The sequence below is a fragment of the Amblyomma americanum genome, chromosome 9 (assembly GCF_052857255.1).
Source record: "Amblyomma americanum isolate KBUSLIRL-KWMA chromosome 9, ASM5285725v1, whole genome shotgun sequence".
NCBI lineage: Eukaryota > Metazoa > Arthropoda > Arachnida > Ixodida > Ixodidae > Amblyomma > Amblyomma americanum.
The window spans coordinates 138,524,992-138,550,133 of record NC_135505.1 but is presented as its reverse complement, the minus strand read 5'-3'; the positions used below and the strand labels follow the sequence as shown (position 1 = coordinate 138,550,133).

The 25,142-nt window shown below is 46.3% G+C and overlaps 2 protein-coding genes across 3 annotated transcripts in view; one reads left to right on the top strand and one right to left on the bottom strand.

Annotated features, from left to right (window-relative positions):
* Window positions 1–3,418: 3,418 nt before the first annotated feature.
* On the top strand, window positions 3,419–19,808 carry LOC144104588 (uncharacterized). The gene is made up of 5 exons (XM_077637691.1): window positions 3,419–3,570; window positions 7,653–7,897; window positions 9,551–9,719; window positions 14,092–14,232; window positions 16,641–19,808. The coding sequence occupies exons 1-5, from the start codon at window positions 3,492–3,494 to the stop codon at window positions 16,835–16,837; spliced, it is 831 nt and encodes a 276-aa protein (XP_077493817.1). The 5' UTR covers window positions 3,419–3,491; the 3' UTR covers window positions 16,838–19,808.
* The window catches only part of LOC144104587 (ubiquitin carboxyl-terminal hydrolase 47-like), a 54,615-nt gene continuing 49,210 nt past the window's right edge, over window positions 19,738–25,142 (bottom strand). For both annotated transcript variants that reach the window (XM_077637690.1, XM_077637689.1), the window contains exon 31: window positions 19,738–23,942. The gene's annotated coding sequence lies outside the window, so the exon portion shown is untranslated. The remainder of the gene's footprint in view (window positions 23,943–25,142) is intronic.

The window sequence follows — 25,142 nt, the reverse complement described above, 5'->3', positions numbered from 1 at the left end:
TTTTACCTTCAGCAATCAGTGTCTGGAACTCGCTACTCGCAAACATCAAATCATCCCGCACCGAAAGACATTTCCATAAAAACTTTTTTATGTAAAAAAATGCTTAATTACGTTCAATTACACCGCCAATGAACCCTGTAATTATTGTGTACGACTTCTAGTGCTTCAGTGCTTTTTGTATACTACTGAGTTCTCTTTTTGTGTTTGTAAAATGTGTTTGTAAAATTTAGCATGCTTAATCAAACTGTTTGCTGTCATTATTAATTCCCACTGCATCTGTTTTCCGCTGTGTAGTTGCTATCTTCCATATGTTTGTCTTGCTTCATATATACAATTAATAACAGGAGGTCCCTCTGACAGTCTTCACTTTGGGACCTCCTTCTGTAATAATTAGTTTATGTATCTCATACCTGTACTTCTTGTTCAATAAAACCGTTCAGGAACCTTCACTACGGCGTCTCTCATAGCCTGAGTCGCTTTGGGACGTTAAACCCATAACACAAACCAAACTAAACTAGCCATTGCACCGATTCAAATGGCATGCCAGTTGTATTAAGGCGGAAGCCTTTCTTGGCTCATGAGTGGCGTGGAAGGAAGTTGTTAGCACGAAATGTCAATCATAAGTTGTGTGGTAAATAAAACAAAAATGTACAATTTGATTAAGCAGCAGTTCTTAAGCAACATATATGTAATGGCGAAAAAAAAACCAGACATTAAGAAATCAAAAAGTAAAACTGAATAAATAAAAATTAGAAAAGAAAAAAATTACAAAGATAACAGAAAATGAGAAATAAAGGCAGAAAGAGGATAGGGAAAGGCTTTCGCATCTGCGCTCATAAGCAGACTTATTGCAATCCTGTAATTTTGTTATCCATACTCCTGCCGACCGACCGGCCGACACCTACCTATATCTACCTATAGCTACCTTTGCCCACCTGCATGCAATTTGGAGCGTTGGCGATGCATATCATCCATAGGGCCTGCAACCCAGGAGTGAAACTCTTGGTCTTCAAACTTTTGACAAAGGCTAATAATAATTAATGATTGGTTTTGGGGGAAAGGAAATGACGCAGTATCTGTCTCATATATCGTTGGACACCTGAACCGCGCCGTAAGGGAAGGGATAAAGGAGGGAGTGAAAGAAGAAAGGAAGAAATGGGTGCCGTAGTGGAGGGCTCCGGAATAATTTCGACCACCTGGGGATCTTTAACGTGCACTGACATCGCACAGCACACGGGCGCCTTAGCGTTTTTCCTCCATAAAAACGCAGCCGCCGCGGTCGGGTTCGAACCCGGGAACTCCGGATCAGTAGTCGAGCGCCCTAACCACTGAGCCACCGCGGCGGGTCACATGGCGAACTCCAGGCTTTCTCTGAAGGTACGCTAGAGCTAACCACAATTTCATTGTTCTGGGCTGACTCGGCGCTATTCACATTGTACCTACTATGTTTTCTTTCATATGCTAGCCAGCGAATATCGTAAACACTTCTGCAAACAGGGAGCTTAGCAGCGCATATTTCATCGTTATGATACAGACTGATTCTGTCACATCATTTCATTCTGGGTTTCTCGCGTTATCAGCTGCGAGGAAAACTGCTTGGTTGCGTTGTCTCTCGAGTGCCTATTTCTTGTTTTCCCTCTTAAGAAGCATGCTATAGTTTTGCAATCATCGCGGCAATTAAGACACAGTTGGGTACATACCTGCAGAGAATTAAAACTGGTTATCTAACTTTTCTAAATTCAAAAGAAATAATAATAATAATAATAATAATAATAATAATAATAATAATAATAATAATAATAATAATAATAATAATAATAATAATTGGTTCTGGGGGAAAGGAAATGGCGCAGTACCTGTCTCATATATCGTTGAACACCTGAACCGCGCCGTAAGGGAAGGGATAAAGGAGGGAGTGAAAGAAGAAAGGAAGAAAGAGGTGCCGTAGTGGAGGGCTCCGGAATAATTTCGACCACCTGGGGATCTTTAACGTGCACTGACATCGCAGTGCCCGTTAAAGATACTGTCTTTTTTGAGAACAGCGAATACTATTTTGGGCGGGATACTTTTCTTACTATACACTCATGGCCCTTTTGAGGCAATCGTATACACCCAGTTAGAAGATAAACGGTGTTTGTCTTGAGGTTCAAACCAAATTGACTTCCTTTCTTCAGTCCTACGCTGAGTTTTTAGCGGATTTCTGTTTAGAAGCATCGGCGAGAGGCATATATGTACGGAATCAATATCTATGTTTTCACAGACGAAACTAGCATAAGTCCACTTCCCGCAGAGCTACGTTACGCAGAGTGAGAAAGCAAACACCACGTCACCGCTTGCTTACGTGTAAACGCAAAGGACTACGCAATCGCATGACGTCACCGCTGCGACGCCGAAAGCGACCCCACCTCTGACTTTAGCGCGCGTACTCCTCGCTGGGCCTCTCACACCTTTCTTTATTTAGTTTTCTCCACACGTACTTCTTCCGCCTCTTCGCAAGGCCGTGACGCCATATGACGTCTTATCAACAGCAACGCTCTCTCTATGGCTGCCGATCCCTTTTAATGATACCTGTTGCAAGCCTTCCCTCAACATATTTAAAAATCTAACAAAATATTTGTACTCAAATGGCACATTTACGGATCGTTGCGTCACCTGCCGCAGCAAAGACAAACTATTATATGAGAGATTTATAGTGGTGGAGAGTTTCTAATCTTTGACGCTGCATTTAATAGACGGCGCCTCCATTTGCTATTTGCTGTACTTGTGAATGTACTCACTAGCATGAGGAGTGCTCTGCTCTGAGTAGGAATTTGATAACTGGATTGAATAATAATAATAATTGGTTTTGGGGGGAAAGGAAATGGCGCAGTATTTGTCTCATATATCGTTGGACACCTGAACCGCGCCGTAAAGGAAGGGATAAGGGAGGGAGTGAAAGAAAAAAGGAAGAAGAGGTGCCGTAGTGGAGGGCTCCGGAATAATTTAGACCACCTGGGGATCTTTAACGTGCACTGACATCGCACAGCACACCGGCGCCTTAGCGTTTTTCCTCCAAAAAACGCAGCCGCCGCGGTCGGGTTCGAACCCGGGAACTCCGGATCAGTAGTCGAGCGCCCTAACCACTGAGCCACCGCGGCGGGTATGGATTGAATGCAGAATTCTGAATGCGGATAACTTGCCACAATGGCCTCCAGTAAAAAAAAAAAAAACCCACGTGTCTTCCATCACCATTTTTCGAACTAGATTTGGTACTGGGAGGTACTCGCGTTTACGTTTTCCATCCTACCTCCGACTGTCAGCTAAAACGTTCGTCAGCTATGCTCCGCCATATTGAGAGCAACACGGCTGCGCGTTTGATATCACCCCTTGAGCGCGTGCCGAAAATAACATAAAAGCATACGCGCCAGGCAACTATCGTACGGCAGGTTGCTGATAAGGCGCCAACGGTCGCCCTGCACCTGTAGCCGGCACTCTGCGAGAACAATGGAAACATGGCAGCTGCATATCGTCTGCTCGCCGCGTTCGGTTTCGTCTGTTCGGTCGCGGCTGCAGCCATGGACGTCGAAATTTGTAAGTATGAAATCCATCCTCTAGTCTTGAGCATGCCTTTTGAACATGCAACGGTATGAAATAGTGCTTTTCTTGCTAAACATTGCACGCCTATTCGGCAAGGAGGTAGACATCATTTGAAAGCCTAACGGCACTTGACTCCATGATTGCCACTGATTATGCGCAGGCTCTAGGTGAGCAGCTTTTACGAAAACAGCCAAACGAACGAAGCATTTTCTGTCTGTTACACCAAACTAATCTACAGCAAAGTGGCCCAGAAAACTATTAAGGTTGAGAAACAAACATTTTGTGATTTGCCACCGACTCTGCTGATATACAAAGCTTTTCGGCAGATGTCAAGAGCTCGCTAAGAAGCTCGTTCTGAGTCACAGAGAACTCAACTTGAGCTTTTAAGACGATGACGCTTTTCATGGAGTTCGTATATAGCTCCGCAGATTGAGGACAGGTTGGCTGTTGATCTGACAGGTACACTGATGTCTCCAAGAACAAAAAAAAAAAATCAGCCGTATCGTTCCGCCGTTATCTGTTTCTGGTTTTTTGTTTGCCACTTCGTCGCCAGCCTTGGCGACACACGCCGACGTCAGGATGTTGTATACTGGGCTGCGGCAACTAAAACCGCCTTAAGCCGGTTTTTTTTTGCGCTAGAAACAAACAAACAAACAAACAAACAAAGGTGGGTGCATAATTTGGAATCAAGGAAGGCTCGTAATCAAATTTGGAATAAAATGAGAGAGTCGTGATGGCATGAATGAAGGAAAGAAGAAAGTATTTTCATTTATTTTCATTAATTTCATTTTATTTTCATTAATGATGATTTTGTACTTTTTGACTGTCCTGTTTTTGTGAAAATTGTAACCTGACTATTTGTTCGCTTTTTTATTTTGTGTATGTAAAGTTTTTTAACTGAATCTGCTCCTTTTTTTTCTGCGCATGTAACGATTTTGAACTGAGTCTGCCCCTGTTCCTTGTAACGGCTGCCTGGGCCTCGTCAAGCTGTATACCTAAAGCTTTTAGTCGAGGCAGCCAGCCAGAATTTTCTGAGAAATAAATTTAATTGAAATGAAATTGAATGGTGCTACTGAGCCACTGGAAAAGCGAATCCAGCTTGGACTGAACTGACCTGAATTGTTCTTTCAAAATATTTCTGAACTCTTTGAAAAGGTCTGACATGTACAAGGGCTACGCAGGCGTACCCGAGGAGGAATTCAGGACCACCGATCGTGTCATGTTTCCTGTCTTATTTTCCATCCGTCCATTGAGGGTCGCACTGCTTATCGTCACGACAATCGCTTCCTCGTGTATTCTAGAACAAACATGCATGTTGCCACAGTGGGGAAACAGTGGCTGCAAATCTTTGCTTGCTGCGCGCATGTGTCATCAGAACGTTGCTTTCGTGATTCAGGAAATCACAGTGCTCTCGTAACGGATTGGATTTCATGCCGGATAAACCAGAATACGCAACTACCAAAAGAATTGTTAATCCGCGCAGGATGACAAACCCTTTGGTACAGAACGGACAACAGGGGCTCGGGACAGATTTATGTGTTATTTTTGAAGGGGGCGATTTGGGCAGGAGAGAAGGGTGGTCTCATTTGAATTACGCACTTGTTGGAATTTTTATTGAACAAATGGGGTTCAACATGGTTTTACCATCTAAAATTTCTCGCTCGCCATTCCCCCCCCCCCCCCCCCCCTTCCCGGCCTTGCCCTTCCTATAACCCTTTCAGAAATCCTTTATATTCTATACTGTCGAGAAAAATCTGAAAATTTGTGTCAGTATATTACGAATCTCCTATTTTACAACAATAACATGAATAAGTAAAGAACTTTAGGAACTGACGTACGCCCCACACGTGTGCGGACACAGAATCACAGCCCTGTTTTTTTATAAAACACATTTATGCCGAATTAATTATCTTTACCATCCGACCCTGTTTCCGCAACGAAAGGTCAGCTACAGTGTACTCTGTTAAAACATTCGACCACATGAGAGAGACAGAAAATAAAAGGTGCGCTGTAGAACTCCGCGACGTCCAGCTTTATTTCTCGTTTTTGAAAAGTTATTCTTTTTTTAGACCCAAAATGGCCTTACCATTTTATCCAGCAGATTTTAAAATATAGCTGGCAACACTGACTTCGTGAACACGGCTCTATAGATGCTTCGAAAAAAAAAAAAGCTTGGAAAGTCGCATGCTCAATTGTAGACACCGTGCAGTAAAGCGATAAATCCGACCTTAACTACAGCCCTAACTACACCCCTAACTATAGGAGAGGATTGACTCTTGTCGTCACCAAGGCTCCCAAAAGTTAGGACTACTATGAACAGCGAGCTACCCCAACATCGCTTAGAAACAAAGCCGCTGAGTTTTTACTTCTGACGAAGACTCTACGTTCGTTATTTTTTTAACACTTGTTTCGTTTAAGACGATATACGCGTTCATGTAAACCCTTGATTACAGAAAAAGCAGACTGCAAAAGTAAACCCGCCCTTCACTGTTCTCGTTATAACAGTAGCCCCCATAGAGATAAGCGCTATTTTATAAACCTTTCCGATAATGTACCTTGAGTGCTAAAGTGATCCACGTGGCCTCAGCCCATCCGGTCGTTGTAGTGGAAGCCTACTCCGTAAAGAGGTACTACTGTGTCGGTCGGTTTTTTTGTCCTGTAAGAGGCCGAAGTGTCCGGGATGGGAAGCCTGTCATTACCAGCACCATCAACATAAGCCTCAGTCATACACACTGTAGAACAAACACCCATCGATTACCAATTAACCTTTTCCTGCGCCATCTGTGGCCATTATATCCCCATAAGCTTCCTAATCTCACCCCCCCCCCCCCCCCCCCCCCCGATGCTAAGCTTGGCCTATCTTGGAATCCACTCCGTTAACCTGAGGGATTACATGTCCTGACTATTATAACCATTTGTTCTTCTTGATTTCAGGTATAGTCGTATATAACTCAAGAACGCATAAGCGTTCATGGTTAATACCCTCGCATCTGGTAGCGTTACATCACAACGGACTGGCAGGTGCAAGAAGATTAAACACGAGTTAATATGGGAGTAATTACTCATTATAATCCACCCAAGCGCAGCCATACGGCTACAATTAAGGAAAACCTGTGCAGCTTTCACAGAAACTTTGTAGTTGAAGAAAAATCGCGCTGATCTCGGGTTTGAACCCGGGACGACCACCTGCACGGGGCAGTAGCTCTACCGACTATAGGCTAACCAAGACGGCTAGCATATTCTCTAAACATTGGACCAAGGTTCAATACCGTTCCCAATCTGCAAGCCGTCCTGGTCAGCTTAGAACAATGGAGAAAAAATTCCTGGTTGGCATAGTTGGTAGCGCGACTGCGCCAGAGAGGCGGTGGTGCCAGGTTCGAACCCCAGACCAGCACGAATTTTTCTTCAATTATAAAGTTTCTGTGAAAGCTGTATAGCTTTCCTCTGTAGCCGTATGCCTGCACTTGGGTGGATATGCTACTGAATAATTACTCCTTTATCAAATATTACCCCACCCTGAGGGATTTCCCTAAACATTAGTATTAGTAGAGCAACTTTATCGGAAGTGTGGGGAAGGGAATCACGGGATATTCGGATTAAAGTTCACGGTAGGCTATTTTCCAGACTGGACGCCAGATGGCTACGTATCACAACCTTGCAGCGACCTCTGCGGCCCTGCCCGTCAAACGGAGTTGTACCTCTTGGTCCGAGCTGGACAAAGCGGCGAAAATGCACGAGGGTTTGTTCGCGAGACATTCAAAAAGAATGTTATTGAGTTATCCGTGGCTGGTACAATGTTTAGGGATCCGAATTCGTCGGCCGGGCGGTGGGCGATTCGGATGCCAAAACATTGGACCGACCACGGATATAGCTCGCGATGTCGTGAGCATAGGTCAACGCCATTGGCTGGAGGGTCTTCTACGAGGGGCATTTCCTGCTGTGTTCCTGGGTTGTACCCGACTATACAGGTCCGGTCAGACCGAATTCCCTGTTGTGGGGCAAGATTATCCTTCAGTTGACATCATTGCCATACTCGCCAAGTTTCGCCTGAGTTTCGCCTTCCCGTACACTTGCAGTGTACATGAGCGACAACTGTCGGCCAGGCGAACCCACACAGAAAAAGTGGCGCCGGATCGAGCTCCAGACAACGGGCAAGCATTCGGCTGTGACGCTGAGGTCGCACAGGAAGGAGTTCTCCTCCAGCCAATGCAAGTCCCGGCTGCGAGTCACAAGCCCGAAGGGCTCGCGACTGACCATGTCCATCGAGGACCTGGACACGGAAACAGACCCCAAGGAGAACTACTGCTATGACTATATGGATGTAAGCAAAGCGCTTTTGATGCAGCATGGCTGCTACTGTCGCGGGTTCGAGTAAGGGCAGGGATAAAACGGCTTAAGACCCCCATCCTTTCTTACTATCCCTCCTCCCTTTCTATCTCTCTTTCTATCTTTTAATTCCCGCTAGTCGCAGCTCAGGTTTGGATGGCAGGTGCCGCGGCTAGCATCCTTCCATCAGCATTTTATTAATAAATCGCCGCTAACAACAACAAGAAAAAAAGCATAAAGGAAATAAATCAGTTGGAGTACATGGGTTCGAACCCGGCCGCGTCTCGATGAATGCTAAACGCAAAACGCGCCCGTGTGCTGTGAGATGTCCGGGCAGGTTAAAGATCCCCAGGTGGTCGAAATTATTCCGGAGCCCTCCACTACGGCACCTCTTCTTTCACCCCCTCCTTTATCCCTTTCCCTTACGGCGCGGTTCAGGTGTCCAACGATATATGAGACAGATACTGCGCCATTTCCTTTCCACCAAAAACCAATTTTCAAAAGGTAATGTTTATTCAAAAATAAAAATCAAAAGGTTAAGGAAAGAAAAAATTTTTGCTAGCCTCGGCATCTGCCGCCACTACGGAGGGACCTGAGCTGGGGCAGCGGAAATAAAGGATAGCAGGCAGAATGGAAAAAAGAAATAAAAAAGGTGAGGTGACAGTAAGAAAGGATAGAGCGAGCCAAAAGGATCAACTTAGTCGAAATCAGCAAATGACCAAACCGCCGACCCCTGACTGCACCGTTGATTTCTAACACACTGCTTAGGCCGGGGTTGAGAAGACAGATCATTGTTCTTGATCCACTGAAGCACATTACTTCGGGATTGCCAGCGCAAGCCAGCCAATCGCGCGTTAGTGTAAAGGACGAAAAATTTGCAGTCCAGCTCACTCTCGCTGAATCTGCATGCTGCAGAATGCATTTAAAGGCGATTTCAGGAAAACTCCGGTCAGTTTTTCTTCTTAAAACAAAGTGTCGAGTGTTTGCAATTTTGTGGTGGAATTTTGTAATTTTGTAGGGAAGAAAGATGCGGCATAGTGGAGGGCTCCGGAATAACTAGAAATTTTACCTTAACGTCCAGCAGAACATCAGTCAAGTCCTTGCTGCTGCTGTGTCAAGAAATTCCGGCGGACGGCTAGGGGCGACGGAGGAGATGAACTTCTCTCCCGGCTTTCATTGACCGACCCGCAGCGGTGGCTCAGTGGCTAGGGCGCTCGACTACTGATCCGGAGTTCCCGGGTTCGAACCCGACCGAGGCGGCTGCGTTTTTATGGAGGAAAAACGCTAAGGCGCCCGTGTGCTGTGCGATGTCAGTGCACGTTAAAGATCCCCAGGTGGTCGAAATTATTCCGGAACCCTCCACTACGGCACCTATTTCTCTCTTTCTTCTTTCACTCCCTCCTTTATCCCTTCCTTTACGGCGCGGTTCAGGTGTCCAACGATATATGAGACAGATACTGCGCCATTTCCTTTCCCCCAAAAACCAATTATTATTATTATTGACCGGTGTTTCAATAAAGTTGTTTCTCTTTAAGTGTTCCATCTCACGCTGCTTTTTCCAAGTTCTAGATTCTTCCGTTGATTAATGCAGTGCAGTCACGCAACGCTCAGTAGTAAACTCCTAATCGCTCTGTCTCCGATCCCGAAGGTTCTCAAGCTGGACTCTCTGGTCAGCCGGTTCTGCGGTCTCCTGGAAGAAACTGCTCCCACGACTTACGTGTCGCAAGACAATGACCTGTACTTCAAGTGGAACTTCTTTACCGGCAATACGCAGAGAAGAGGGTTCAGCGTGGTATTGACAGCGTTTACGGAACCAGGTAATCCACGTGGAAGCTTAATTCGGCTTAGAGCCAGATATTTTCGACCTCCTCATGAAAGAAAGCGAGTTTCTATCCGCCAGCACGTTTTTCAAGTAATTAAGCCTCTTGGGCGTTGTACAAGGCGTACGCTATTGTACAGAATTGCACTATGCACGGGGCTCAAAGCGTGCTTTGTATCATTCAGAAGCGTCACGTTTTGGACTAATTCTTTCTTGCTTTGGATATTTTTTGAGCGCATAACATACAGGACATCAAAGGGGACACGCACAATCGCAAACTTCAACTGGATTTCATTGTCACGTGTGGCATTTCGGTTTTATTTTTTCATGTCTGACTGATCACCCTAATTGTGTATAAGCATATATGTTTCTTGAAGTCACCATAAAATCTAGTTGTGTGTGTTCCCTCTCACGTCCTGTTTGTCGAGAGCGCAAGAAATTTCTAAAGCACCTGCAAGGTGCTTTGTACAAGGTGCGAGTACTCAAGGACCATATCATTTTGGTTGCTTTATTTCCGAAACAGTAGCACCGAGTAGAGACACTGTCTGCTCCTTTGCTTCAAAGGTTCACGTCATGCAGTACTTTTTCTAGCACCTATTCAATCTCATCACGTCGTTTGAATTTTGTGCGTTTTTATTAGAGTTTTAACAACCGGAGATGTACTGCAGAACACGTGCAGCTTCTTCCGCTAAGGCAAACACCAGAGCACGTGATTGAGTTTAATCACAGCTCGATCCGCAGAGCTTCACCCAACAGTGACGTCATACTACTGCGCACATGCACGTATACATTCGTAGCCCGATAATTGACACCCCCCCACCCGAGCAGCTTTCGCCCGCCGAGAAGCGAGCGGCTCCTTTTATTAGTGCGAAAGCATTAGATGGCTCACTGTCAAGGTAATATCCGCAAAAAACTGTCAGCAAGAAACTGTGCCATGCGACGTCACGAGCCGACGAGTCACGCGACGAAGATGATGACGGCACGTAATTAATGCTGATTAATATAATTAGGTAACGCCAAGACTAATATAATTAGTGATTACATCATGTGAGTGTGACATCATACCAGGTAACAGCGATGTAATGTGCCATCAAACCTATAGTCACGTGACGACGCTGTAATATGACATCACACCTGCTCACGTGACAACGATGTAATTTCTCGTCATACCAGGCCCTCATCCACCCCCATTTCAAGATCCATATGGATCCCACATTACTGCACATGCGCGCATGACGCACTACAAAGAGTGCCCACAACCCGGTTCACATTAATGACATTCGGATTGTCCAGCAGGTAAACGCGCCAGTTCTCATGTGTGACATACTGCAAAGATCATGCAACGACACATGCCTTTGACTCTCGAGATGATGATGATGATGCTAACAATGTATCCTTATGAGCCCGGGGAAGTCTGATATAACGCTACCAAATCAAAAGTTGCCAGAATATTGATTAAATATTGTACATTACCCAGCAACTGCAGACAATTATTGTGCTGGAAAATATAAATACGTGCAGCTAATAATTAAGTATGATGATGTTGATGTTCCTGGGAGGTCAAGACCCTCCTCCGTTTCCGCCACTTCCCTCCAGGTGGCGATGGCAATGGTATTCGAAATCCTGGGAATTCTCCGATGACTCGGTGAACCCGCGGCATTTTGAAAGAAAGGGCTAGATTACGTCTTCGAACACTGTGCCAACTATTAAAATCACACGGGTCAAAACGACTGGCCTAGAGTGGGCGGCGTGAACCGCTCTCTCTGTCAAGAGCACCATGGCTCTCCGCTCAAATTTCCCCGCAGCGAAATCTTTTTCCAAGCCCCCACCCCATCTCGGGGGAAAAAAAAAGTACTCATACTCCTCAACAGAATTCTGGGTGCCATTTCTTCAACCAGTCTTAGACAAGCTGCTTTAAGTCAATCACTTGTTTTCCTTCAAAACCGAACTAATCAATGGAACGCCAGCATCCTCGACGTTTTTTTACCCACGATCACAGCGCCAACATACTGCGAAGCCGTTTAAGGTGAACGACGGGTCACTGCAAAATAGTTAAAGATAACGTGTAGTTCCTGGTCGTCTGCAAGACAGGCTGCCAACCTAACTGATTACATAGGAGAAAATAAAAAAAGAGAATGATTAGAAACATAAAACAAAAATTGCACACTAAAAACAGAAGCGAACAACAGTGTGCCCCATTAAACGTCACGTTAGAAGGTTTGAAACAGCGACTCAGCAGCACAGCGCGAGCATGAAATCAGTTTCATTCACACATCTTCATTAAAAAAAAAAGGGGGGGGGGGGAGGAATCAGCTACCACATCAACATACATTCATTACAGTTTTGCATTTTTTCGCCGCTGTAGCTCTGCTATGTTGATACGTTCACTTCGTGCTGCGGTGTTTCGGCATAATCAGTGAATTTCCGAGAAGGAACAAGAAACCGGAGACAGAAAGAAAGGTTATTCGGAAGGATAAAAAAGTGAAATTATTTTTGCATCTGCTTGCATTACAGAACGGGAATGTACAGAATTAGTGTGAGATTCGAAAGGGGAAGTCACCGATCAAAAGCTTCGACGGTGTTATACAGGTTTTTCTGGCTTCGTGCTCTTTTTAATGAAATCAGCAGGTGTCCTTGTTAGGAACCACCTGAATCATATTCTCTCGCCTGGGCCAACTACTCCAGTTTCTGTTAAGTCAGCTTGTAATGTACAGCAGGAACTCCTTTATACGACTGCAAGGCAAGAGCCATGACGTCAGTGCCGGGAACGAGCATGAACACGAAGCAGTCTTGCTTGGGGCCATCCGCGCTGCGACGAATTTATTGCGTGCCTGTTGGACTGAACTTATTTGTTTGCGGCATCAAACAAAGCTACCGCGGGTCAGCGTGAGTTACGTACTTTGCGCGCTCCCGGGAGTTCGAGCCGACCGGCTGGCAGCCAGGTTTTGCGCCAGCGGGGCAAGGGGGAGGGATGTGGCGTGCTGTCACAGTAACACTCCTTCCGGGAAGACCAGAGGGGTGCGTCTTCCTGTAGGCTCGGACTGAACAGACATTATGGCGCAGCACCGGAAGCTAAGAGGGAACTGTGGCATCCGGCTGCCCAAACAGGGGAAACCGAACACCAAGCGTCGTTGCATGAACACTTCGGTGATGCGCTGCAACGCCGCTTCGGAAGCGGCACTCTTCGGAGTAAGACATGGCAACTGCAAAAAGTATCGACCTCAAAATTTGGATATCACTGAATGACGACCTCAGTCAACCTCAAACTCATACGTGAGGTCGAGGTCTGATTTGCTGACCTCACAAAATTTCGAGCCGTCGCCGACCTCACCTCACAACGTGAGGTTCAGGTCATTTTGAGGTTGAGGTCGAAACCTCATGAGGTTGCCCATATCTGTTTGTCAAACTTAGACCTACAGATGTATAATCCTCCACCATAAGGACAATGATCAGCTCATCGGCGAATGCCGACGACGGCAACCACACCTGACAGTGGGGAGGAGTGGGTCTACAGTAGGATACAACTTAAAAAAAAACAGCAGTTGTTAACAGTGGGTCACGACCCGCGGTGTACAGTATTACTCCGCTAGCCAGTCCCAAATGTAAACGAAATCAGCTTTTTAATGTTTTACTTTATTTAACAAGCCAGGTATAAACATTCTTGAGCCTATAACTTTTTTCTCGTGATAGCTTCTTGTTTAGGTGACAAGAGAAGTTTTAACGGACTACTTTTTTGTCGTGGAGGAATTCTGTGCGTTGGTCCTAGATGTGGGCGGAGCTTTACTACAGACTTAAGTTGCATCCGACTATAGCATTCTGTGCACCGTGTTACAAGAGTACCGGGAGCCCACGCGCCATCAGAGAGTAAATCGCCTTGAAGGCGCCAGATGGCGCCACGAACCCGGCAACTGCGTTAACGCCTATAGCACCTATCCTCTGGACCTATCAGCACGTGCAAACTGGTGGTGGGCGGGTTCCAGGTACTCCGGTAACGGTAAAACTGTACACGGTGTCTAATGAGGGGACTGTAGAGCTGACGTACAGGGGAAAAGGACGTGTTCCACATTTGAATAGGGAGTGGTACAGTTGGGACAGATGGGATCAGAGGTTTCCACATTTGAATAGGGAGTGGTACAGTTGGGACAGATGGGATCAGAGGTATGCACTGGAGTAGCGAGGATATTCAGCCGGATTGCCCTGAAGGCGTTTGTGCTGCAATTAGGCTTCGAAGGGCGGTGCACGGGAAATGTTTGTAGTGAGTGCTGAAGTTGCTGGTAGTTCCGTCTGACAGTAATACATAATAGGCGCCGATTGTTGCGAGTGCTAAAAAATAATTGTGGTCCAATACACTCCGTTCTAAATCCTCACAGCAAATGGCGTAAACTGCACGAGCGCCAGTCCAGGACAGGACAGTCTCTTCCTGTGCGACAACGGACGCTGCATCGACAGCAGATGGCGCTGCGACGACAGGAATAACTGCGGCGACGCGTCGGACGAGAAGGGGTGTCGAGGTGAGGCTCTCGTTTTTAAGCAGTGTCTGTTGTCGACTCGAAGACTCCAATAGCCATTTCTTGCTGTGGAGGTGCAGTGATATAACATGCTTACCAAAGCTATATCACTTATTTATGCATCTATTGTCATCTGGAAGAATGAGGTAATCATTTGGCAGGCATTCCCAGGTTATGAACAGCAGCTTACCAGCATCCCTCAAGAAGAAAGTATACGGCAACCTTACCAGTACTCATCTATGGCGCCGAAACTTGGAGGCTAACGAAAAGGATTGAAATTAAGCTGGGCTATGGAAAGCAGATGATACATAAAATGGTAAGGGACAGGAACAGAGCAGAATGGGGCAGAGAATAAACGCGAGTCAATGACATACTCAAGAAAAAGAAACAGGCATGGTCAGGGAATGTAATGCGAAGGTAAGATAAGCGATGGCCGTTAGAGGAAACAGGCTAGATTCCAAGAGAAAGCAAACTTAGCAGGATGCCGCAAAGTGTCAGGTGAGGGGATGAGATTAGGAAATTATAGTTGTGAAGAGGTGGTCGCACCTGGCACAGGACAGGGCTAATCGTAGGGATGTGGGAGAGCTAGAGGCCTCTGTCCAGCGCTGGACGTAGTAAGGCTGGTGATGATAGTGTCGTGTGGACTCTTACTTTGGAGCTTTTGTGGTTCCGGTTATGCCGAACAGGAACTCACGTGGTATATTGGCCATGGTAGAGAGTAAGTGGGCGGATGGTTCTTGATAATCACAATGTGAACAAAGGAGAGAAAGCCTCAGGGTGCTTGCCAACGTTTCGACAAGAGGACTTGTCTTCGTCGTGGCAAAGCGTTCATCATTGGCGGTGTTTAAATAGGGTCTTCGCTCCGAGGAGGAAGGCCCAATGAGAGGGAGGGGCGTGAAGTGGGAAGGGTGCTGGAATGGGTAGGGTGAATCAGTCCAGGCATGATGGCTGCTAAATAGGATGAACCGATTGACATGCAAGCCTGTAACAGAAAAACTCCAGTGGTCTTGGCCAATACCATGGCGCTTTTGGATGACGCAGAGGGGAAGACGAAATGATCAGTGCGCTATACAGTCAACAGAGAAATGGTGAAGAGTCTGCCACACCTGGTAGCAGTTGTGACAACAGTATGAAAGAAGCGGTACTCTAGCGCTCGATGGTATGATTCAACTGAATCTAAGTACTGTAACAACTGCTTCCAACGCAGAATCTGTAGCTCAGACCAAAATTCGGTCTTCCAATTACAACACAACCACGCGTCACTAATCAAATTGAACCTCTATTCAAGGTCTCCCTCTGCCTCGTTGTTTAACTTCAAGCAGGGATGCACACAAACTGACATTTGAGTGACTTCCATGCTGAAGAGCATGGCGGCTTGCGGGCGATGAGTACAACGAATAGCTGTAGCACAGTGTTGCTCGCTGCCGCTAGGCAACCCAATCGTCGCCGCTATTGCAGCGTCTTCTAACCACCTGCAGGTATTTACTCTGCACTGATATCGAACAGCACAGGGGCGCCTTTTGCGTTTTGCCACCATCGGAACGCGGCCTGGTTGGAACCTGGGTACTCCGGCTCAGCAGCCGGATTGAGGTAGATGAAGAGTCGACGACGTTGAATTAAGTTGCATTAGGGTGGATTGCGGTAGATTGAGTGGATTCTGTAGATTAAGAGTAGATAACGTGGGATTAGGGGGATTACGGTCAACACAGGCCGATTACAGTGGATTTGTGGGTTGACTAAAAAATGTCAATGCTTTCGCCTTCACAGCACGTAAGTAGTCTGAAGTGCCCTCCATAATATTTATTGCCATAGCATCAAGAGGGCCATGAAAGTGAAAATTGGCCGGCCGCGTCTGTGTGAAACCTCTACCTGCTAGGTGGTGTTTAGTGGGATTTACCTCTCCGCCTGCCGGCTATCAACCGTATCCTTATTCCCCAACCCTCTGCACTTGTAGATGAGAGGAGGGACACGCAGGACGAAGAATGACTCAGCAAAAGTGAGAATGACTGATAAGAAAATTGCTCAGAGAACAGCAAACCTATGTACAAAATATAGAGCCTTCCAAAGAACTATCAATGCAAAAGTGAAACTTGCAACAGCTATTCCTTCTCGCACTGCTCGGGAAGAGCAGTCTCACAAGCCTCATAGGTGGCATGCCTTTGAAACAGCCACCTGCCAGTGCAGTTTCGCATCGCTTAACCGCTGCGCCACTTCGCCGGTAGTTGTACGAGGACTCGTCGCGATATAACAATGTGGCATGTTTTGCGTAGTCGGAAATGGAATAGAAATAGACTGGGGAGTGAAAGACAATGCATTCAGAACAGAACTGAAACATAATGACGAGTGAAAGAATGCTATCGCAGTTTTTTCGCATCCATTAAATTGATTTCCCGATATATTTTTTTTTTCAGGAACGGACCAGTACAAGGTCATCCTAGCCATCTGTACATGCGTCGCGGTGGTCATCGTTGCGGCCACGGTGGCCATAGCGATGTGCTTGAAGTTGCGGCACTCTCCGCGCCGGGGCGCGACAGTCGGCAGTCGAGCGCCGGTGTTCATTGTACCGGTCGGCCAGCAGAGCTCGAAGTCATCCGCCATACAGTCGTAAAGCATCGTATGCTGTCACAGCAACGTCTAAATCTTCAGTACATCGTTACTCAGCTGTTGCAGCCATGACTTCTCACTCGTGGCTCACAACACGGGAAGGGTTATTCCATCGCCGCCATGCAGCGAGAGAAAAAAATCAGATATCGTCATGCGGCTGCCTTCAACCTATGGTGAATTCCAATCGCAGGCCCGGAGCGGTCTGCACGCTCTGTGACACTGCCTGATTCCGGCGGAGAGCGCGTGACCTGAAATTGCGATTGGAGTACACTTGCTCTGGCCAGAGGATGTAGGTGGCGCTCGCGAACTGCTGGGGGAAGTACCCGCCATTCCTTGCGCTCGCCCGCGCTCTTCGCGCGATTCACTTTGAGTCCATAGTGGCGGGCGAAGCTGATCGTCTGCTACGGAGCGCGGCACACGCGACAAGCCGCCGGAAATGGAGGGCGCTGCTGAAAAAGAACGTCACGCAAACTTCCGGTCGACTCCGCCGATTTAGGCGGAGCAGTCCCGACTGCTCCAAGGAGCAATCTCGGCTCGGCAACCGCTCCCTGTCTATGATCGGAAGACGCAATCCGTGGCTCAGATCTGCGTTTGGAATTAAGTTGCCCCGAAAAGAGCAGAAAACGTTGCTCCCGAAGTGCTCCAACTCTGCGATTGGAAGTCACCACTAGTCATAAAAGATGTATGGGAAGAGACTGCCCAGCACGGCACCTTTCAACTTGGGAGCCGACCGCGCACAGGGCGACTTCCCTCGTGGTTGTCATTTACAGACCTTCCCACAGAGTCGTTGAAGACCACAGTCATATTTGACAATGGGCCGTGGGAAGCGGCTGCCACACAGCCTTCCCCTGGAACTAGACAGAGTTGACGTGCGAACCACGCAGGGCCCACGTCCAAAAACCATCTGCCCCGAAGGTTAAGAAAGAGGCCCGTTTAACCTTCCTATTAAGAGGCGGGAGAAGCCCGTTACTGTTTCTGGTCTGCTCTGCAGACAAGGTGGCGGCATCCTGGAAACGGTGAACTTATACAGATAGTATTAAAATTCAATCAACATTGAAATCGAAACAGTGTACACTGGTATAAAGCACTCGATTGTCAAGACACAAAGATGGAATTCGCGGTATAGAGAAAATGCATGAAAGAAACTACAGGAGGAAAATAAAATTTCACGGCAAGTCAGTTCTGTTGTTTTTTAAGTGCACCAGCAAAATTGTGCATTTCAGAAAAAGGGGTGGCGCGTTCCAGATTTTACCCCAGCAGACTGCATTAAACGTTCAGCGTATGCGTTGCGGATGGGCACGAGATTAAAATTGCCCAAGGGAAGGTTTCTAGTGGAGCGAAGTGGGGGTGAAGTATTGCTACAAAATTTGTGCAACTACTTGAAGCAGCGCCTCCTCCATTGAGAAGACAAAGACATCTCGGATATATCAAACCCGGATAAATCGAATTACTGTTTACCTTGAACAGTAAGAACATCCCCTTGAGAATATCATGCAAAAGCATAGTCCTCTTGCTCGCGTTTATCGAACGCACGTTCAGCCAAACACTCGATAAATCGAACGGAGCGCCGCGCCCTTGCAAGCGCGCAGAGGGGGGTCGGCAGTGCTAACGGTGTGGAACCACGTGACAAAGTAGACTTGAGTGTGGCCTTCGTTCTTTCGTACTCATTTTTGATGCCAGATCGCTGTCATGCGGTAAACCCAACTCACCTGGATCCAGGATATAGAGCGGAGGCTCTGTTAAACATGGTTAGACACGGTTTAGCTTTGGTTCATCTTTGTTTTTTCGAGACTTAAGCGAGAGCAAATCACGTGATGCATCATGTGCCACAAGTGCAAGCGTCCAGAGCGGCGGACACGACTGCCAAGCGCAAGAGTGAATCACGTGACACATCACATGCCACGACTGGTGAGGAGCGGCCGAGCAGCAGCCCGCGCAGTGGCAGACATGACTGCCAAGAGCGCAGGTAGGGCGTGAATGAAGATCGAGGCGCCTGCCACGCAAACTTGCACATGCGGCGCACCTCCCATTAGAGGTCAAATCCAAGAGCCAGATGACCTTCTGGCTCGGCAGAAGTAGATAGAGTCTTTCCGTCTGAAACCGAGCTGAACCCACGAGGCTCCGCGTATGTCCCTCACGGTCCTCGCCCTGCGTGCTTCTTTGGCAGAGGCATTGGGGAAACGAACTGCACATTGATATCAATTAGATTATTCTATTTGTAGTTTAATGGTAACGAGATTATACATCTTATGATAGGCAGTGGCTATGAGGTCAGGGTTAATTGGAGAGACATGGGAGGGGCCATTGCCCTGCAGTGGGCGTAGTCAGGCTGATGATTATGATGGTTCCAAGGCACCATCCGCTGCGGCTTCGATGCGAAGCAAGTTAGGTCTAGCAATAGCAAGCGATGTGCTACTGGCACGCCAACGGGCAGCCTACAATAATTAAGTAAATAATAGCCCACACACTGTGCTAAATCGTCACCAGACGTCCTGAAAACAAGACTAAAAGGGACCCTCAGAGGAAATTTGAGGATGTGCTGAGGACATACCGAGTCTGGACAACAGGACAAATTGGACTTGTCAAGGATCAGTAGAGGAAGTCCTCTGGATAACACAATGTCCACGAATGTCCACAAGAAATAATCCTCAGGATGTCTTGAGGGTGTAGTGTTGTCTGGGATGTTATGGACTGACATTTGAAATGATTCAGTCAAGGTTTTAGAAACATTTAGTGCTGTTCCTGTAGTTACCGGGCTTAAACACACCTTGTGCATCGATCACACGTTTGTGATCCAGAACTGATGAGCACAAAGATTGAATCACCAGCTCGCTTACTTAATGCTTTTAGGAGATCCCAAAAGCTCTGAACAAGAGAAGGCGTCAAAAAACCATCGCGAACAACAACTTTTGTATATTCTTTTATTTCGGCGCAATGTGCCCCTTCAAGATCAATAAATAAAATCGTCAACTCAATCACTGCTCGAACTGGCCACTATACAAAACGCGCCACGTATGCAACACGCAAACAATAATAAAAAAGGAGCTCGCAACTAATTTCGCATTGCACTGCGTGTTGAGTTCGAAAACAAAACATGAATCGTGACAAAGCATGAAGCAAACTAGAGCAACCGGGCATCGCCGGCGAGAACAGCGCCCCCTCGCCAAAAGCTCGTGCGAAAATTAACTTCGCTCCATTTCGCACTTGTCCATACTCCTCTCAAGACTTCTCACACCACCTTTCTGCCTCTAATACACGTATAAACGTGACTCTCCCTGTCTGGAACTCCAGCACCCAGTGGCATTCTTCGGAGCTATCACTATCTGGTGTTGCGCTGAACTGCATCATAACATCTAAGTTTATCACAAGGCAATACGAACCGGACCAGTGTTGTCCTGCGTTCTGTAGGTCTGGCTTCGAGAGCAAGGGGCATAGCAGTAGCACCCTACCATTCATGGTCATGTGAAAAAGTGCCGCTTAATTAAGATCTGGTTGTGTGAACGACTCTAGACTAGAGCCATGGTAGGCATATTGATATGAGGAAAAAAAAAATCTCACAGGATTTGTCTGCTTTTAAGTCTTTGCATGCCCAAGAGGTTGTGACAAACATCCAAAACCTTCAGTTTAAGCAGAGATGACCGCCCATAACAAAACACACATTCAGCAAATTCCGCTAAGAGGCTACGTGCCAGCCACCAGTCATTGTTTACAAATCGAACAGCAGACGCGGCCTTTCCTCTCACACCAAACCGTTGCTGACGCAGATGAACCTCTGTCTGGCAGTATTTCTCAAGCCCGCAATGACCCACACGTCCGGAGATGGGCTGCAGTGACGTAGTTTGCAGCTTCCGAATACAAAGCCTGTGTTGCAAGGCACGTGGTTGGTAGGAGTCTCCAAGCAGTGCTCCAAAGCCTAGATTCTACGTCGCTCGACATAACCACACCAGAAAACCGGTCTTAACTCAAACATGCAAATGCAGAGCATTCAACATACTCAAAACACCCACAGGACTGTAGGAAAGTTCAAACAATGCACTTGCAGGAAGATGGATCTGTCACCGCCAAAATGGCTGCTAGCCGTCCCCACAAAAAGAGCTCACCTAAGCTATTTCATCTCTCTTGCACAGCTTTCCCTCCAGGCTAGTCTAGTTAAGTAATCACCAGCTTAGGTGGAACTTTGTTTCCCTTTGTTGTAACTATTTGTCTAGGCCATAATAGAGCGGTTTTATCAGCAATCTTGCTTCTCTCCGCACCCTACTAAGATAATGAGTCTGAAGCAGCCCAGGGTTGCAAACATGCCAGAGTTCACTAAGGCTGCACACAGCACACACATGCACTGAAACAGACTCCAATACCTCACTTGCCTCCAACGCCTCAATGGACTTGCATTTGGCATCAACTCAACCGCCTCCTAGGACAATGGTCTGAGCAAAACGGAACCACCATGTCTACCAACAACCACATGGCTGATAGGCCCACGTTATTTCTAATACAACAGCAAGTCTGAACTGCATCTGTGAAAAAAAGAAAAATCTTAACCATCCTGGTCTTTTAAGTGTGTTGACTAACACATTGCTAGCAGCAGTAAAAAAATCATCCCCCAGTGGCTGGCTGACGAGCAATAACTCCCTCAAAAGAACCATTCCCCGCACCCCCTTAGCAATTACACCCGTAACAAATGGTAATTATCCTCTAAAGTGTTTGACAACCCTATGGCAAAGTGGACAGTCTGCGTCAGTAATCTAGCTTTCGGGTGCTAGCAGAGAAAAGGCACATGCCAGCTTCCTCGCATTAATTACCTGAATGCGAATGAGGCGGAGGCTGAAGATGAGATGCAAGACTTGTGTGATATGGTGACAGGAGACCGGAGAACGACCGGCAAATCGGCACAATCGAGGCCATTTCTTGACAAGCAGCCATTTTGTGGTAATCGAGCCGACAGACTATGCCCCAAGAAAGCAACACTGAGTGAAAACCTCTGCATTCATCACACTGCAACAAAATCCCTCTAGTGATGTTAAGGCTTGTCCCATGTTCGACCGCCTGGAAGAAGACTGGGCACGAAGAATAACTGTGCAAGAAGCTTTTGGTAAATCATTTTGTGAACACACAGTCAACAGAAACCACACGGATACAAAACAATTTACATGTGCCGATTTAAGGTTTGGCAGGCTTTAATGTATATCCACAGGCTGACATGTGAACTTGCAACAGTTTTCTTTATGTCTGGGCAGTGGCACTAACCATACCAAAGGCTGACAACCGGAAATGAACTTAATACTCTCTGGCCTAGTCAGGCCTGCCAAGCACACACTGATGTGCAAATGATGCAGTAATACACCACAAAAATCTCACAAGTGACGATGCAATTGGCTTCCAGGTAATTTAATTTAGGTTGGACCAAACTATAGTTCACGTATATTTAGTACGTATACAATACTAGAAAAAATAACGACGGAATTTGCAAAGCTATTGAAATAAAGATTTTAAAGTCCTAGAGTTGTGGTCCTATCTATGCTTCTGAAGAGAAATAAACTACAAATGATAAATTCTATCAGACTAGCCTGAACTGAACCAAGCCATTATTTTGCAGTGGCAAGGCATTTTTTTGACATCCAAACAATCAAACGGTAGCCTCAAGATCTTGGCTTAGAAAATGCCGATGAGATGTTTAAACTTGCTGCTAATTACCTGCAGGACACAACGGCACTGATAACAGGGCACAATGCTTCCTGCAAACACTGCAATTAAAAAAAGCCCAATTAAAGCACTGCGTTGATCTCAAATGACAACTGTGAAACTCTGAACAATTTCTTCTGTGGCCGGTTTAAACATTCTCCAACTGAACACAACATAAGGCAACCATACATAACAGTGGACTCTTTTCCACCAAGTAGCAATGAACAACAATAAGTAAAACTTGCGTATTCACTAGAAACTGAACAGAACGATTAATAAAGCAACTTCCCCTAGGAAGGGCTTGGTTCAATAAAAGCATTTATATCACCCACAGGCCTTAAATAGTTACCTGTGTAAAAATACTAAAACCGTCAGGAGATGGTGTCAGGATGTTTTACCCTTCCTTTTCAGGTTGAAAGCAATGTAATCCTAACGAAATCCCAAAATTCTGGACATAGCAGTGATTGGTCACCTCCATTACCTGCAAGCCATGCTGCCACTTGACACCATAGACCCTTACAATTCTTGAAATTGTATTGAAAAGAAACTAACTATTGTTCTCGATAACTTTATCAGAATTTAGCAGTAAAAAGATCCCTGTAAATGTACAGTCACTTTCAAGTGTCTTCAGACCGCAGGGTTTGCTTTAGAGTCAGTTCGGCAGTTACAGCAAACCTGAAGCTTGAAATCTTATGACTGTGCTAAAAAGGCTTGTTCTCGGCCCTCTGGACTTTTCTGGTTGCAGGGGTGCATTCCAGTGGCCCACCTCAACTTAAAAGCAATTCCTTTGGCCCGAAAATTTGATGACGGCTGTATTGTCAAGGCAATTTAATTACTGCGCACATCGACAAATTATGACTGCATGCAGCACACTGGTGAATACCTGCTGTTGAGATCTCGTAAAACTTCTTGCGATTCTTGAGAAGGACAGTGTTTTCTGCTGAATAACACTATCCATGCAGCCTCACTCGGGATGCCAGAGCGAAAAGGCGCTCAAAGTTTTAAAAAGAGGAAAAAAAATGTATGTGTTGATAGTGGGGGAACTAACCGTTGAATAACACAAAACGCAAAAGAACAAAACAACATGCCAGAAAGCAAGGCATAGCAAGGCAAAGACATATGGGCACATAAAAGACATGGACGCGTTTCATGTGCGCAGCTCAAGGTTTCTTTGACACAAAGAGAGACTGTGACGACAGTTTGCACCGGGATCCGCAGCAGGCTTCTTTGCGCTTGAGGGGAGAGCTCGCCAAGTTCACACAGGAGACCTTAGAGTGGCCTGATGTCACCGTCACCATGACGCCAGCGCTGAAAGCTTCTCGAGCTCACCCTCGCATGTTGTTGCCTCACAGTCACTGGGGTTCTTTCACTGGTGTCCTTCTTTGAAAAAAATACCACTAGGCAGCAGCAATGTCATGATCCTGGATGGCCTAGAATAGAAACAAAAGTGGATGAATCTCGGTATACCTGAATGTTCTCAATTACGATCCTGATAATTAAAAAAAATTACAGGATTGCACTTAAGTCTGCTTAAGAGCGGAAATGTGAAAGCCTTCCCCCTCTTTCTCCCTACATTTTTCATTTTTAGTTTTATTTTCATTGTTTTTATTTATTTGTTTCATTTTTATTTTACTTTCTATTTGTTTTATTTTTGTTATTTCATTATTATATGTTGCTTAACTGTTGCTTAATCAACTTCTGAATTTTATTTTTACCATACAACTTATGAACGATAGTTCATGTGGACAAGCTTGCGTTCACGCCCCTCATGAGCCAAGAAAGGCTTACGCCTTAAAAACTAACGTTCCCTGCTACCAGCTTGCCGAACCCATTATGTTTGCGATGTACCACATTTACACGATTGTAAGCCGACTCGAATTTAAGTCGACCACCCTCACATCACATTTCTGAAAAAAAACAAAAAAACTTGGAGGTTGCACTATCTTGCGATAGCACTATCTTGCGGCCTCCACTTATCACCAGCCGCTATCCGCACATTCGCTATCGGCCCGTGGGCACATTCCAAAACGAAAATGTATTAGTCATTGGACTACTCGTCCACACCTGCACCATCATCCTCACTCGCTGATGCGGTCCCATAGCATGTCATTCTAACATCGTCGTGCAGCGAAATCCCACAATTTGCAAACAGCCGCATCACGGCATCGCGTAGAACAGCTGAAAATTTTGCCTCGCTGCAGCTACCACACCTGTATCACTCGTTGCGAACGTCGAACTTGCAGTCCGGCCCACTGTTTGTTTCTTGGGCTTGAAGAATGACAGCCACCTTGAATGTAACTGAACGAGCGCTGGTTGCTTACCGGACCCGGAGCACAAATGAAGCACTACATTAAAAACTAGTGAAACGTGGCGGGCAGCAGTCAAATGCGTCAGAAATTAAGAGAAACTACGCGTGAATGGCATCGGCTCTTCCATCGACAATTGACACTGCCCGGCGCCGCTGTGGTTCCGAGTGGGGGTGCCGCCGCGACAGGAACAGCGGCCCTTCCATCAACTAGATGCCCCCTTGAGCACCGAGTGCACGGTTGAAAGTAAAAAAAAAAAAAAAAATTGACAATGCCTATTAAAAGTAGAACACGAATGCGTTATCGGGCCACCACCGCTTATCA

Excerpts from the sequence above, each read along its gene's own strand:
- LOC144104588 (XM_077637691.1), top strand. The coding sequence starts at position 3,492 with ATGGCAGCTGCATATCGTCTGCTCGCCGCGTTCGGTTTCGTCTGTTCG. Across the intron at positions 3,571-7,652 it reads AGCCATGGACGTCGAAATTT|TGTACATGAGCGACAACTGT; the intron begins GTAAGTATGAAA and ends GTACACTTGCAG. Across the intron at positions 9,720-14,091 it reads GACAGCGTTTACGGAACCAG|CAAATGGCGTAAACTGCACG; the intron begins GTAATCCACGTG and ends AAATCCTCACAG.